At 40.1% G+C, this 17,503-nt stretch overlaps 1 protein-coding gene across 2 annotated transcripts in view; it reads left to right on the forward strand.

Annotated features, from left to right (window-relative positions):
• The first annotated feature begins 2,923 nt into the window (after window positions 1–2,923).
• LOC143904792 (uncharacterized) overlaps window positions 2,924–17,503 on the forward strand; it is a 218,466-nt gene continuing 203,886 nt past the window's right edge. Inside the window, exon 1 of one of the 2 annotated variants that reach the window (XM_077419730.1) lies at window positions 2,924–4,854. In XM_077419730.1, coding sequence (XP_077275856.1) covers window positions 4,733–4,854 — 122 coding nt within the window. In that variant the 5' untranslated portion in view covers window positions 2,924–4,732. The remainder of the gene's footprint in view (window positions 4,855–17,503) is intronic. The other variant, XR_013259043.1, reaches the window with a different exon arrangement.

The following is a 17,503-nucleotide window of genomic DNA, read 5'->3' on the forward strand; positions in this document are numbered from 1 at the left end:
CTATGTTTAAGGCAAATGAATTATACCAATAAAAACTTTATACTGTCTACTACTATAAAAAAATAGAAATATAAAATATTCATTCTTTGTATTTAATAAAAAAAACTATTAGAAACTCTTGCATTTTTGCCATATCCCAGAGGGGTGGTTATATGACATTCATGATAGGTGAAATATACGCCTTATAAAAAATTACAAATAATGTTTATAAATAAGGCAATAAAATGTCATAATAAGTTATAAAATGTGTGTAAGAAGTTTATTAAGATGTAAGAATGATAAACAAATTATAAAACTAAAAAATTTTAAAAAGAAAATAGAAGAGCGATAGAGATGAATTAAAGATTATTGTTATACGATATATATCCCAAACACAGGAGGGATATACAAGATATTAAGTTAAACAAAAAATACAAGAGCATATGCACCATATTTTGCTGTATTCCATCATTTTTACTATCCCTCTACATTTATGTATCATGAAATAACCATTAAACCTTTTACATTCCCTACAGTAATCATTTTACGTAGGTCGTAACACAAGATCGCGCTTCTTACTATACGGTGAGAAATCCATTCAACTCACGACAATTCGTTAATATTAACAGTAAAGAACTGAAATTACAACAAAATACTAATATGGCATAAAGGCACATAACAGAAAAATTGCGAGCAAGTACCTTATTCCTTTTATTTTTTCTGACATCTGCGGCGTAAAACCCCGTACGGCGTAAATACCGGAGTTACCATATACAGAAGCGTTTCTAGCATGAAAATGTAGAGAAAGGTTCTCTCTATCATATTAGTACTGTTTAATCATGATAATTATTTGTATAAAAACTAAAATGCCGAAATTGTGAAAACGGTGCCAACGAGCCCCGGTCTCTTTTATTACAGTTTCTCAAACAGAAAGCATTTGGATACGTATATAAAAATAATATTATTTGTCATTTTCTCAAATTTATAGTTATCACTTTTCTAATTGAAGGAAGAATTTTTATGATTTTAATTATGTAATAAAATTTTTCTCAATGTTACACACAATGCAAGCGACGGCTCGTACTGTCTTAACTCTCACCATCCGGCGCGGCTCGAAAACGACGTGAATAAAAAATGTGAATTTCATAAGGAAACTACTTAAATGATGGAACAAGATTATTCGTCTTCGAGTCAAATACTGTGTTGCTTGTCATTTCTCGCAAAAGTAAACCAAGTTTTATCCAGCGATATCCGTTAACATTTTTCGATATCTCGCAAAACTTTGAAAAATAAAAGTTTGCATCGCAACAATAACAATAGTTCGGAAACTATTTGTGTTCGACGTATCGTCGCTGCAGATAACACAAAATATTGCCAACAACCAAGCGACGTGTTGCGTGTCGTCCAAGCGTTTCGATCACCGACGAACTCGTTTTCGGCATATATCCGGCATGTCGATATCAGTTTACGATGTATGCCGGGGTGCATGAGAAATCGCTTTCGTCGCGGTTCCCCGCGAGACCGTTGATCTTTCTTTGATCGTATAATGTTGCCATACAGTCGATATCGGCGTTTCGCTTTAACCGCTGTCGTTTCTGCTGGTGATATCGCTTATGTCTCGCGATCAGATAGCGTTCACGAAAAGCCTGGCTCTTCAGATAAGAGGGAACGTGTCGCTGGACAAGCACGTATATATACGCGCCACTCGTCGGAATGATGCGTGGCACGAGAATCGCCAACGATCGCGGAACATTATGTATTGTTCCGGCGGTCTGGCTTATCGTGCGCCGTGACCGGCAATTTATGTATTTTGTGGCCTGTGCAATTGGATTACCAAACGCGCGTGTGATCGATGTCACGTTGCGACTGTTTATAGAGGAAGCGAGTTATTGTGCCTATTATAGATGCAGATTTAATAAAAACCTTTATCAGATGTGCATTTTTTACTGCACGAGTCAATCTCGAAGTACATATATATGACAGTTAATTTAGGATTAAAAATTGTTTTCTGTAAATTTTTCTTAAATTACATAAAGCTTGCGGATTAGATGCGATAAAGAGAAGTTACAAATTATAACTTTGACGTGTTTAAATTTGTTACATTATAATCTTATGTAACTGTTTAATTTAGATCGTTAATGGATATTTATTGATTTTAATTGTATCACTTAATTATATCAATTGTTCAATATCACAATTAATATTCAATTTATTTGATCAAAAATTCTAAATATTTATAGTATCAGTTTCTTATAATTTTACGTTAAAATTTCAAAAGATCGGTTTATCCGTGCATATGTTCCATATTAATATAATTTAACTCTATAATGCAAGATGTTGCATGCCATTATAATTTGTCCATCTATTTGTATTTTATGAGGAACTCTCTCATTCTTTCTCATTTCTTCCCTGTGGAATAAACTATATTAGTATTTCCTCTCGATAGAAAATATCAACCATTCTTTCGCGGATTTACCGGACAATGTAGTCAAATGTCTCACGCGTTTCTATCAATGCGTTTCTGAGAGAGAAAGAGAAAGAGAGAGAGAGAGAGAGAGAGAGAGAGAGAGAGAGAGAGAGAGAGAGAGAGAGAGAGAGAGAGAGCAGATAGGCGCAACGTATACACATCAGGTTCGCGGACTCGGAGGCGTAAAGAGGTGGACGCGGACGCGGAGGAAGAAGGAAAAGCACGCCGGGAGTAGGTGGAATCTCGAGGCGCGCGCGATGGTATCGTTCCATCGGTGGTTCCGCGGTGGTTAGGCCGGTAGCGCCATGCTGGCACCGCGATTGGTCTCTTCGGCTCACTCGTAGGCGTGGCGAGTGTTGCGGGTGGGGGTCAGAGTGGTGACCCTGCGTCACGACGGATAGAAACCAGCGGCCGGTCTCCCGGTCGACCCGTGGAGGGTTACTCCTCTGCTGGGCCCACCACCACTGGCCTGCGCCTCCACTCTCCGATCTATGCCACGCTCTCCTGACTTATGCTACGCCCGGCAGGCCCGCGCCAGTACACGATACGCTTCTACGAAGCGAGCACCGCATCGTTACGCGCTCCACTCCGTGAAACCCGCCAGCACGAGGGTTCCGCCACCGACCTATCAATTAGATTTCGCGTTTGCCACTGGTTTCCGGTTCTCCAGCCTCGTCGAGCGGTATTGGTGCAGATAGAACCTAGATCGAATGGACCTTCAACGATTCGCGTTTGAACGGATCGCTCGTTCGGTGATTCGCATCAGTTGATTCGCTCCGACGGATCGCAAGGGTGGTGAAGAAAGAAACCCTGGTAGGGAGAAGAGGTGGCTTTCTCTTTCTCGTTTGTGACAGATAGAAAGGGAGGGACTGTGACACCGATCGACGGAGAAAGGGAACGAGAGAGGACGATCGTGTGAACGAGAGGGACGCGCGGGTCAGTTTATTCGCGCACACGTGACACGACCGGATCGGGAAGTCTGGGTGATAAGCGGGCTCGCACCGGTCGGCCAACTGGATGTCCCGAGTGTTCTGGGCAGATATACCGAGATATCGCGCCACATGACCGTCACGCAACCGGATGATAGTAATATCGAGTGGTACCGGGGCATCGAGAGAGTGCTGGCGCTCGTCGGGGGATAGTGAGAGTGAAATTTAACATGCATCTGCAGTGAGAATTAGATAAGCTCGAACTGTCCGTAATGTCAGAGTCGAGGATGGGGCGAGTCCCGCGTTTCCCCATCCTGGGCTGAAAGTGGTAATCGTATGGCACTGTGTCCAGGTGTCCCGGTCATCGCTGATTCTTGAACGTTGCTGACGTTCCCCGCAGTGTTTACCCCGTGGTGCAGTTGTTGACTCCGATTTTATCGGCTGGGAAAGTGAATGACTGAGCGATTGCAATCTGGTTGATGTCACGTTGCGATTTCCTAGTGACAGTGAACTTGTTCCGTAGAGAATGACGTGGAAAGATGATCTTGCTCCGTGTACAGTGTATCGCGAATCTCACATCGATGTCGAGAACGATACCGACGATAGCTGGTCGAGTCTAAGGATTTCCTAATGACGCTACACATTCATCATAACGTTTTGTGAAATTTAGAGATGACTTATCCAATGTGAACTGTGAAAGTCATCCACTGAGCGATCTAGCTTCGTTTACGATTCAATGACAGTTCGCTATTCTGTATCATCAATGCCGTTAAATGTCAATTGACGAGTGATAACGTGTAAGAGAATCCGATCTCGATTCGCAAAAAAAGAAGAAAGAAAAAAATCCCGCGTCCATAGGGGACACTGGTCGCTCGACTTGGCTCAACAGGGCGAATTTGCGGCGGTAACAGCTGTCGCAGCTGCCGCGTCGTAATCGGCCGCGCGCGTACGGTGGTGTCATCAGGAGCAAGTGCCCCGACGCCAGCAGCTGGTGGCAGTGGCACCGACGGTGACAGAGAATGACGTAGCGTCGTCGCTAGAGGCAAGGGGCGTCACGGTCTGCACGGTGTACGCGCTGGACAGAGCCGCCTCGGCGGGGCTGGGGGTGGTCGGGGGTGTCGGTGTCGGTGTCGGTGGTGGCGGCGTCGGCGTCGGCGGCGGCGGCGTCGTCGGCAGCGGTGGCGGCGGCGGCGGAAGCGGCAGCGGGGGCGGTGGGGCACCGGGGATCGCCGGGATCTGTGGACCGCCGACCGCGTCCCTCGCGCCGACGGATTACGTGACGGCGGCATGCTATCCCCCGGGATCGCAGCTCACCCTGACCGCCACTCACCCTCAGCCCCACGTCGTTGATCCCGCGATGACGCCCACCTCGGCGCCGGTGCCGACCCCGACGTCGGCGTCGGGCCCCAACAACCCCGTCGCCATGAGCCAGCTGGGGACCGTCTACGCCACCAAGAGACGGCGTCGGAACGGAAAGAGGTCGGTGCGAGTCCGTTAAATCGATACAACAGGCAGAACGAGAACGGCCGACTGTTGTTTTGCGGCTCGGAAGCGGAAAGGAAGGCTTGGTGCTGTTATCCGTGACACTCGGTCCTTTTTATCTCTGAGTCGCGACACAATACGAGTCGTTATCGTTTTGCAATATAAAGATGAAGTGTAATGATCTATTGTATGTAGGATTAAAGACGCGTTTGAGGCCATGTCAGATTGACGTACTTATAAAGAAGGATTTCAAGTATTGGAAAGAAATATTGATTTTACAAATTAAAACGTATAGAAGTTATAAGAGATTTACGTTTCGAAAAAAGACTTCAGAAGACCAACGAACATTACGACCGCGGCGGCGAGTTTTGCTCACATGTGTATAACAGAGAGAAATAAAAGTTTAATTAAGGAGAAATGAGTAAGGTGTGATGATGATGTTGCACATTCATTTTAACTCAATTAAGCATAATAGGAAATCATTATTCGCCGAATAAGGAAATAAATACGAGATTATAACTTAATTAAAGACAGGCAAGATATTTGCATATAAAAATAAACTTTTATGCAATATTAGACACTTAAACTATCATGACAAAAAAATATGATTTTAGCACAAAATATAAAATCGAGCAAAGTCACTGACTTGCAAATACCTCAAAGTTAGGTCTCTGAATGTGATTTAACATTTTCGCGATTTAATTGGCGAACATTTTCCACACGCTCGGGGAGTAACTGAAGTGACGTGAAAAGCGGATTATAGGATTAACTCTGAAAGGCTTTAAAGTATCGCAGTTTGAAACGCATATATAATTCACGCGTTCGAAGTCCGTGCTAATGGAGGCGAAGCTGAGTGTAATGTAAAGTTGTGCGTTCGCTCGTAAAGTTAATGTCGATGACTGATTCACAGACATACCTCCAATATTCATTCAATTAGGTGTCCTCGCATGAGTAGCTTGAATTCACTTTATGCCTAGTTTTATATCACTAACCGATTATAATATATATATATATATATATATATATATATATATATATATATATATATATATATTATATATATATTATATATATATATATATATATATATATATATATATATATATATATATATGTGTATATAGGCTTATTACCGTAGAATTTTATGAAATTATATTTTTGTGGAAACATAATTGCGGTTTTTCTTTCATCATGGAATATTTTACATTTTGTTTCAAATTTATTCGATGATTAATCGAATGTTTATCATTCACATGTTATGCGAATTATATAGATTTTATTGAATTAGCATTAATGCTTGTTTCTTTTTTACTTGCTTTTCTCCTCAAAGCACTTATGCCGAAAAGAAATAAAAAACGTAAAAATCTAATTCTGATTTAACTATTTCTTTGAATAACGCCATATGTCAAGTTGGATTATGTCCAAAGTTATTATATGTCAAAGCATATATACTTAATAGATCTATTTAACAGACATATTAATATTTTAAGGAACATCCTTGACTTTTTTTTAATTTCTTATTTTTCAAGATTTATTTGAGATGAAAAAAAGCGGATTTTTTTATCAAAATAATGTTTTTATCGCAAAAAGAAATAACATTTAATATCATAAAGCGGTTTTTAAGACGTAATAATAAATGCGCATCACAAACACACACGCACACAGTGCACACACACACATTGCACACACACAAAAGTTCGTCATTACGTTCATAATGTTGCGACTGATGACCGACGAAATTGCAGGTGCATGGGTCGCCACAAAATATGTTGTTTTCCTATGCATATATATGCGGCGAATTAGGTATAGAAGCCAGAAGACCGCAAATGATAATTTGTGATTTGTCAGGCAAGATACACGGTTATACATATATTAACAATGATAGGGCCGGAATAAGATGTACGGTCGCGTGTTTGTTTGTTCCGTGGAACACGTGTATGTATCGGGTTATTTTTCCCGCATCAAATCGAACGTACGATGCTCCCTCTTTGTGCTTTCTGTCTCACGCCAATTTAGTTTTTCTAGACGCAACGTGGTTACACCACGATTATTCAAGGAAACTCTAATCCCAGTGAAAACGTCCATCTGCTTAGAGATACGTACATTTGACGAAACACTTTGGTCGACACTTATCTGTTTCGCAATATTATTAGAAAGGCTTCTATAAGTGCGGTTTACTCTAATTGTAAATGCAATTTTGCTTTTGCACGGAAAAGTGTCAAATTGCACGTGTAGCTTTGACAAGTTTACAAAATCTCAATATACATTTCGATATATATTATGCTTAGAAAATAATTTGTCAATGTAATACACAACGATTATTTCTCATTCTTGTGAAACATGATGGAGACATTAATTAACGACTTGTTTTTAATATCTTTACATGATATTTTATCATACTAATGTAGAGTTTGATGATTGATGCGTCTTATATAAAAAGTTTGCTTACGTTTAATCAAGCTCGCGTGCGTTAATGGAATTAAGATCGGCACGCAGTACTTGCATAGGAATGCATAGTTCCGCCGTTGTTCTGCAGTTCGGTAGCTTGATCGCTTCAAAAAAAAATGTGAGCATGCATATCCATGAATAATTAGACAAGTAGAAACACTTGAACTTTTAGAGTTCCGCTTTAAGAATACTCGCGATTTATTCATATCGAATATTAATACAATCGATATTTCTAAAAGTACATAATACTCTAGTGGCAAACGTATTCCATCTTTTATAAAAGATAATATAATTTTCCCGAATGTGTGGTAACCGATTAAAACGATCTTCTTCATAGTGCCACAAACTTATAAAAAAAATCACGCCGTTGGTCTCGGCGCGTCTCAGTTCAGTTACAAAGAGGAAAACAGGGCCATATTGCGTTGGCATCTTATATGCGTTAGCAAATTGAACGCCGGGGAATTTTTTTCATCGCTTCGCCGCGCGACACTATATATACGTTTCGCTCGCGCGCTGCTTGAGAAATTAAAGCAATCTGCACCAATCTGGTAAGCTCTTAATCCTCTCATGACGATCTCGCATGCTCCCAGGTGCTTCTTCTCTTTCGTTCGCGAGCACGCGCCCCAGTGTGCGCGCGTGCGTGAGCGCGCGTATACACGCGCGTTGCGTGAGACGGTGTGTGGGTGTGCGCGAAACGCGCGAGGGGTTGCTGAGGATCGCACGGCTTGCACACGCGGTGCATTCGATGCATCAAAAGGAGGATGCACCTATAGGGTAGTTGGCCGCTAAGCCGACAGAGATGGAGCGGCCCGGCTGATTGCGCAGAAGCGGAAGACTAAAATCTTCCGAGCCGCGAGTCTCGACTCCTTCGAACTCGCGCGTTTTCTCGAATCGCGTCTTCCGCAACCTTGTTAACCTCGGAATGGATCGCGGTTATGCAGACCGTCCGTCGCGCGTTGCGCGCGCGTCCAAATGTAGAGTACTTCGCAGACGCTCGCCGGGTATTCAAGGCGAACATGTGCGAAGGCTAGCCACTGATACGTATATACGGGGTAGCCCATTAACTTCAACCACTTCGTGCACTTGGCGTCTTGTGTGCCCACTTGAATGTCTTCATAAAGTATCGCGAGGCAGGAGGCGTGATTAATTTGCTGAATTAATTTTTGAAGGCCGTCTTGGAGCTGTTTCGGAATTTTTATTGATGAATCATACGTTCTTTTCTCTCTCGCTGGAGAAAAATGTGACTTCTATCGCGTGTGTCAAGAAAGGCTCACTGTTTCATATAAACTTTTGCAAATTCATGAAAAAATCACGTGTCGAGTGTTCACTTTTTTAAACAAACAATTATACATGATTTTAAAAATTTAACATGCGTTTAAGAGAAAATGTTTTACTATATGCAATTAACTATGAATATCGATCGAAAAAATGCTAAAAAAAGTTTTATACGATTGCATGTGCTTTATTTAATCTTATGAACACATTGTCATATATTAAGTCTCTTAATGATTTTATAGTTATCGATGTATTAAATAATCTGGAGTGTAATGAAAACAACTCGAAACTTAATGCAAGTGTTTATATATTTTTTCTGGGAAGAATTCTGGGCCTATTCGGACATTCGTTCAATCAGGGTAGACACACGAGTTGTGTCCGATCGTGAATCCGCGGCCCCGAGAAGCATCAAGTCTTCGACGTTGAAGATGGGTCTTCTTCCTCCCCCGTAGTTTCAGGACGTGTCACGTTGAGTAATCGTTTGAACCCTTTTCCAGTTCACGTAGATGCCTCTTCTACGGTGAGGAGCGTACCCCGTGATCGCACCAAGGATCACGAACGGGCGTAATGGAGTTTTAAACGGCCGTTTCGAGGCATACGGGCAACGATCGGCGATCTTCTTCTCATTCTTCCCCCTCGAGTCGCCTTTGATACGATACGAAAGGAAAGGGAATGAGGGGAACGCGAGGAACGAACAGGGGGCTCTATGCCAGAAAATGCCCGCAAGGTATCAGCCCGGCTCGTTCCCTCGCGCTTCTTCTTCGGCTGCTTTGGCTCCTTAGGATTCTTTTCTCGGAGAAGTCCTTCCCTCGGGCTCTGTCGATCCTAGGCGAATGCACCTTGGAAGGCGCATAAGCGCGCGCGTCATTCCGTAAATTCCATTTCAACTGAAACAACTCCGCGCGAGCACCGTATCGCTTTGTTTCGATCTTCGAATGTGCAAATGAATTATCGAGGACATACAACGATCAATGAAGAACGATGTATGGCACTAGCTGTTGTGCACCCACTACACAGCAAGGCTTTAATTTAATAATACTGTTGAGAATATCTAAGAGTTAGTTGTATATAATTTTAACATTATTTTGGCGTACGAGTGTCGCGGGATGCAATCATTCAAACTTCTGATGTGTACAAAAATTATAATATTACGTTGAAATTCCTGTTTAAAATAATGACGTATTCTTCAGGTAACATTTGCGATTGTTTAAATTATATAAGTTTGAAATAACGAAGAGGTAGAAATATTTTCTTCACCAGATACCAGATATATCAAGCTACGTAATACGCTAATCAATGTGTCATGACAAAATCTCCGCTATACTGCCTTGCTCTTTCTTGTTCTTTTCTACTTGCCAATTACTTTCATTTCGAAAATCGCATCACAGACTTTCCTGACAGCTACTTAACTCTAACAAGACGTATCCGAACGAATAAGAATTAAGAAACCGTCGAACGTCGTATCATCCTCGTATACCTCGAGCGCCGAAGTCCCGGTAGAATGTCCAGGCCGCGGGGTTTGTCAACGTCAAGGAAACTTTATCGCTAACGATCGGACGTGAACTCGCGCTGTCGAGTTTCTCCCAAAATTCTGTCAGGTTCGGGGAAGCGGGCGAGCGCAGCAGCGCGATGCTGCGCGTACGATGCTCGCTCCGCCGCGGCCTAATGACAGCAGCTTCTATAATTTGGAGTTTTTGAGCGAACAGCCAAATTACCGGCGCAGGGAGGGATTACTGTTATTACACGCGGCCGCGGACTCAGTCGAAACCTGATTATACTTCAGTCAGTCTCTCTCTCCCGATCTTGACCCGTTCGTTCGACTGTCAGCTCTTCGCTCTCGTTCGCCACCACGGCGCTCTTCCACGGGACGGATATTTTCCCTCTCTCTCTCTCTCTCTCTCTCTCTCTCTCTCTTCTTCTCTTTTATTCCACCTCGCGCGATCTCCCGAACGATCCTTTAACCACGCAAATCGCACTCCGCCGTCCTGCTCTCTCGCGAGGTTCTCACTGAAAGCACGAGTATCTCTAGTATCTCGCCCATTAGCAGCGCTGAGATCCTTTCGCGCGACACCGGTAGCCGTAGAGGTGCATATGTCAGGAGAGATTAGACTTTCTCTCAGGAACGCTTGCTTTTATTAAAATGGATTAAACTGGACTTTATCAATGATGAGGGAACAACGTGTGGGTGCACGAAATATTCTTCACACATTATTTTGTAGCCAAGTAACAAGTAAAAAAAGGACTTTGACAGTATGCGTAAGTTAACATTATATCGATCTTTAATTCCAAATAGGATTCAATACCTAATACATAATTATACATAATCCTATAACTATGTACTCTATCAATTAATTATTAAATATCGATATAACATTAATTTACTCACTGTCAATCGCGTTGTACTCTCAAAGACCTTTTTACTTGTTAATTTTATTATCGAGAGCCCTTGTTTGTTAATCATAATATTGCCTTTTATTATTATGAGATTTAATTCAATGTGACTTTGAATATGGCACGGTACGGATTTAGTGGAAAAAAATGGTCAGTTTAATTTTCTTCACAGTTTTACATTTTTGCAATTTCTACAAAATTTTACATTTCCATTTTTTTGACGCACCAAATATTATGGCGTTTGCACGATGTAGTTAGGACACAACGTCTGGCGACGCATGATGTCTAATTGTTGCGTATTTAATTATAATTATAATATCTCACTTGAGAAGGACCAAATCATGGTTGAACCGTTGTGAGTCAGAATAAATGCGAACTGGCCAGTCGCGTCGCTTAATTTTGGATTTATGAGATTTAATATTAGATAGCAAATATTAAAGAGAAATATTAAAAAATGTATTAAAAAATATTTTTAACATTTAAAATGTGTAAATTTTTTCGTACTATTAGACAAATATGATTTAAAAAATGGTATTTTTTTCAAATTTGATTATTATATATATATATATGTATATATAGGGAATTATTTTTCTTTGCAAATTTATCAAAATCAAAGGAGATTTTACAAGAAACTATAAAGTTTTAGTAACTTTTTGTAAAAAATCTTTTACAAAGAATTACTGGAGATTTTTCAATTATAAAGAAGAAATAAGAAAACCGAAAATTCTCAATGAGTATTTGTAAGTTCGCGAAACTACAACAGAGGATCATTTGAGTTAAGGTCGATGATTTCTTGATGGATAGCTGCCATCGTCCCGGGTTTCGGCTGATTAGTTCTTAAGTAATTGCCGCGCATCCTTACGACCTTATAACGTGCGTTTATAGCCTTGTAATGAACCCGCTTCTAAGACCTTTGCTCCATTCAACCAGTCGAAGAACCGTGGCCGAGGCCTCCGAGTCGTGCAAAGATTTTTCGTTATCCATTAAGCATCACCGCGGTGCCCGCGAGATGTATATATGCTACATTTATTTACGCCATCGGCTAAATAGGTCCACAAATCGATTTTACCATTAACGATTAATGGTACTACACGGCTCGAAGATACTTAGCTACGACGATCAATGAACGGCCAGAATGTACATCAAGAGGGCAGGCGATGGTTTATACCGGATATAAATAAATAAGGAGTTGTGGTTTTTGTTTCATATTCAACGAGTTCCAAATTAATTCGTGACGTTTGTACTTATAGATAACATAATTCTGCATAATGTACGTAATGTAACAATTTACAGTCAGGCTACAAACATTGGAGATAAATGTAGGACGCGGAACTCGTAAAATTGAACGTGTTATTTCAATTAGGACGTATTCACGAATACGTTTTCTTTTCGTTATAAATTTCGTTTGTCAGCAAAAATAGATTCGTCTGGTTTCCCACATACCGCGCTATCACTTCGCATTAAAAGAGGATATCGCTTACCTACTTTCTACATCGTAACGCGCACGCTGTAATTTAATAGACTCCCCCTTTACACGTTAGTCAGCGCCGTGATGCGTTGCGGCCGTGTGTATAATACGTATATAGCGTTCGCGACAAGAGGATTATTGGTGGCGGGCATAACTCCTGTGCGCAGCCACACCCAGCAGATTTAACACCTCGTATCCAATTATAAGGATGCCCCTTGTCGCGCGCGTGATTGATGCTGCATTGTGTATCGATGCCGTCGCTTCCGAAATGCCATGCACTGATGCAAATCCATAAGTGTGTTAAAGGCTCTTCTTACACATTTCTTGCTTTTTTAAATCACATTTTTTAACGATTGAAAGTATTAACTTTTAATTTAATACAATTAAATGTGTTAATGCAACGAAACATGTAAAATGAGCTTCAGTCGAATGTGTCATTTTTAGACGTTTATGCGGGTATAGAAATAACACATTTGGATTTATAGTGATGTAATAGTAGTATTAGTTGTCATTATGAATGTCAATGAATAGAGCCCTAATTTTTCGCGTCAATACTTCCCCGGTATTCGACATTTAGGGCTGGTTGTTCCAGCCTGTTGGTAAACTACCTAATAGTTAAATTATATGTACGTCTTTGTTTATCCTTTACATTGGACAAAGATAGACATATGATTTAACTATCAGGTATACTAATAGGTTGGAACAACCGGCCCTTAATTAATGTTTTTTTAGCTATATAGCGACTTAAAAAAATAATTCTATTATTAGGACTGAAAAATTAAAATTAATTGATATGTAGTGATATAATGATATATAGAAATTATATATTCCATATTTTGCATCTTGTTATGAATTCAGTTAAAAGGAATTTTTTGCTTAATCTTGCCACATTGTTTCCATCCGTAAACATATTATACCGATAATACTGCCCATTATACGTTTTTATGATTGCATTTACCACGTTTATACTTTGCTCTCGAGAGAGCATTAAACAATCAACGATACGCACCGTGCGCGTTCTCCAGCCGCGGTTGGCGCTGCGTTGCTTTTGGTGTATCGAGAGTCCTGAATGGGCCGCACAGCAAGGAATATCCGTCCTCGTGTGGTTACGGCACTGTGAATAGAGCCATAACGAAGTGAAACGCGCAGGTGAATTTATGCCGCAGGAACGGAGGCGCCCGACGAGGAGACCAATAATAAGCGCCGAAACGCCTTCGAGCTTCGTCAGAGAGAGAAAGAGAGAGAAAGAATGTCCGCGCGCGCGCCTTCGAGGCGAACTTCTCTAAAGGGACAGGACGAATAAAAAAAGACAGGGAGGATGAAATGGTATATAGATAGAAAGAGAGAGAAAAGGGGAGAGACATCGAACCCGGAGCTTTCACAAACTCCACAATCTCGAATAACCACAATTTTGGCGCTCGATAAAGAAATATATATAGTTATATCCGCAGCGACAATTTTATTTACGCGTATGTTTTAATGAGAAATTTTTTTTACATTTTACAATGGCGATCGCGTCTGAGAAACGAGCTCCGTCTTATCTTTTTGAGTGTATTGATATATAGATATTAGCGCTGCTGATGTTCAATGAATATTTGCGAAAATTATTTTTCCATAAAACAAGACGTGAAAATTCCATAACAAAATTAAGATAATTAGGTGTAGAATAGTGTAGGTGTAGATGTTAGTGCTATTATATTAAATGTTAATAATGTATTTACAAGTAGTCAAAAGAAGAAAATATTGGAAGAAGCAGAAAGGAAAACTTTTAAGTCAGTTACCCACTTAGAAAAATCTTGAAATCCTTTTTTATGGCATAAAAAGAGCAGGCGGTCGTTATAGTTGGACCATTTGTATTGCACGACGACACGCAGTTAAGAGCAGTCTGAATATGGAACATCGTTATCGCGTATCGCAGTTACTCATTGCGTTACGCCTGCACCAACAACACATGTACTTTCAATCTCTGTGCCGGCTTCCTTCGACGAATTATACGAATTTCGTTACACTTTCTCAAATGGAATTTAAATTTCGTTATCGAGCGCGGCGATCTCTGTCGGGGAAGAATTTAAATATAAATAGTAGCGGGATATGTGTCGCCGCGTTTGCGTCCCGCGTTTGGTATTTCTCGGAGTACCGCACCTCCGTCGCACCATTACCCTTTCAAATGTAACATTGGTAAGGCGTTTCGCGATGAAGGCGATTACGAGCTTTCCCAGCCATTAAAACCGTAGAATCGCCCGTCTCAGAAAGCAAAAGTATAACGATAGTATCGTCGCATACCTAATTCATCATCCCACTTGTTACCTATATCGTATGTCATATATTCGCCAAATAGCTTTATTTTATTTTACAATATGCAATCGTTTTTTTCCCTTTTTCTTATCTTGCGCTGATCTCTCATGATCCTTGTAGTTATTAGAAATAGGCAAATTTATTTCAATATTGTAGACATGTAAAAAAAGTTTCTGTATTTATTTGTTGCGCGCATTATAAACATATATGAGTCCACCGAAATCGATATCAGTTCTAAACTCGATTATTTGACCTAGCCGAGCTATTAAAAACCATTGTAGCAAAAAATCGACTTGTCGATACGATTCGGTACTTCGAGACGGAATTCGGCGGGACTCCGTGTTTCGCAAGAAGCGGCCCTGGCTCTGCTCGGTAACGATGTATCTTATCCGACTTCGGGCCCGGTTTCGGGCCCGGAGCCCAGCCGGTCCGGTAAGGCGCTGTGTGTTTAACTATTCAATAATTCATCCCGCCATTCATCACCAGCCGAATGTAAAATTTATCTTATTTTTATGTATTGGCCCCCTCCAGTTCGCGGCACCATGCATCAACCTCTTATTAGCCGCGATTTGTTTGGCGCGCGCGGCATCCAATCGGCATTGTGCCGATTTGTCGAGTCGCGCGCGAACACGTTTCTCTAACCGTTGATGCGGGCCCCGAAACCCGAATAATGCTCTTTTTTCTCGGAAATTTGTGCACCAAAATAAAAAAATACCAGGAACGATCATTGGCCTCACGAGTATGCATACGTTGATTTTTCGCTTGTCTAATGTTCGCTGAAATAAAAGATACACGAGCAATAAACCCGAATTATAAAGAGCATCCAAAATTTTGATGCGATTTTGTAATATTACTGGAAATTAATGACTATTAAACGAGTAATTAGTTTTTAATTAGCGGTTTTTTTCTCATTGCAAGTTTTTAAATAATGTTTCTATGAAATATTATTTGATTGAAATTTGGATTTCTTTGCTTGCTTTATTTTAAACCAATACAATTTTTATATATACATAATTATGTATGTATTTTTTTTGTAAAGTCTCTCATGGAGAGAAAATATAAAAAAAAGATTATATGTGAATATATACAAGCTGTAGAATATATTTTATTTATGTAATAGTTATATTAGCGAAAATAACCAATATAAAAAAACTTTATTAGAAATCGTGAGAATGCGCTCAGGAAACTGGGATTCAAATATTTGGCATATAAGCGTATACTAGAACGTCTGAGTTTAGATTGTGCAAATTCTCAAGGCGGCGTCATTATGCGTAATTTATGTTGCGTCCTTCTCGTAGATGACGAATAAGACTGAACAACGTCGTTGCCGTCGTTGGTACGGTTTATTCGCTAATAATCATGCTAGCTATTACCAAATTTGTTGTGGGAGAGCAACAATAATGTGATTTAAATTGCTAATGGCTTAGGCAAACTTTAATATTTATCGTTTATTCATTTTCACAAAAACTGTTTTAAATTCTTAAAAAGAAAAAGAATTTTATTTTTAACTAAATCTTGTTCTCTAACTAAATTAATTTGATTTTATTTTAAAGAAATTTTTTTTTTGATAATTTTTATTTAAATTTATCTTAAGGTTTAAGAAATTTTACTTTTGATTAGAAACTTGCAAATAGGGAAAAAACGATTTTAAGTGTGTCGCAGAGTTTATCGCTAAGAAAGTATATATCTGACAATTTTTTAATATGTATTTATCGATAATTTTTATCTCACGTCAGATATTATTGTAAATTCCAGTTCACAGGACTTTCACGCGAAGACTGATTTCGCTATTGATGATCCGACTCGTTCGTTCGACGCGCGAGATTTTTTCGAATTCTCTTGCGGAGCGTCTCGCTTTTTGTTATTTGCCGAAGGTCTTGATAATTAGCGGCAATCGTACCGCGGCAATTTAGTCATTTATTCGTTATACGAAGAAAACGCCGGTGTACGACACCGGCGCGATCGTTCGGTTCTCCGGCGTAGCGGGCACTTCCGGTGTTCAGACAGAGGCGGGCATTTCTCATTGTCATTACATCACCAGAGACTGTCATTTGGTTTTTCAAGCGTCCGTTTTTCTCACCGCGAGCATAGAGGACTTAATGATTGTAATTGCACATGGAGCTAGCCTCGGAGAAGGATAGGCAGATTAACACGCGGCCGCTCCGCGCTCGTGCGTGTGTCCTCTTCTTCAAAAAAACGTTGCTGATGAACCCCGAACGCAACGTGGAGCCATTTTACGAATTAGCGATGCACTTAATGTTGTTGAGAATTTGCCAACTCGAATCTCCAGATATCCAAGAATGATAAGGTCAAGTAAGAACTTCGGGAAACAATCTATCGAAGTTGCTAATTTATACAGGTTTATAATCTAACACGGTTCAGATGTCAAAATATATATTCTTAAAATAAGAACAGCAAAGTTTAAATAATTAATTTAAAATTAAAATAGTGTAAAATATTTTTTAGACTAATTGTAAGACAATATCATTTAATGCCATTTAATTTAATTTAACGTGTATATATATCATGACAATAGCAAATTGAGGGTATAAAAACGCAGAAATCTAATAAAAACGGCGTTGAAATATTAGCGGTATTATTTATGGAGAATTGTGACTACGTTAAATATTCGTTTGATACTGTTGCAATTGTTCATTTGTGAAGTGCACAATTCGTAACCTTATTCCCCACGAATGCGTCTTCCTAATTAGGTAGTCCTGTCATTAGTTCAAGTACCACCGCTGCTGCCCTTCTTTCGTGACAGAATTC

The sequence above is a fragment of the Temnothorax americanus genome, unplaced genomic scaffold, assembly GCF_048541705.1.
Source record: "Temnothorax americanus isolate GAGA-0224 unplaced genomic scaffold, ASM4854170v1 Scaffold109, whole genome shotgun sequence".
Lineage (NCBI taxonomy): Eukaryota > Metazoa > Arthropoda > Insecta > Hymenoptera > Formicidae > Temnothorax > Temnothorax americanus.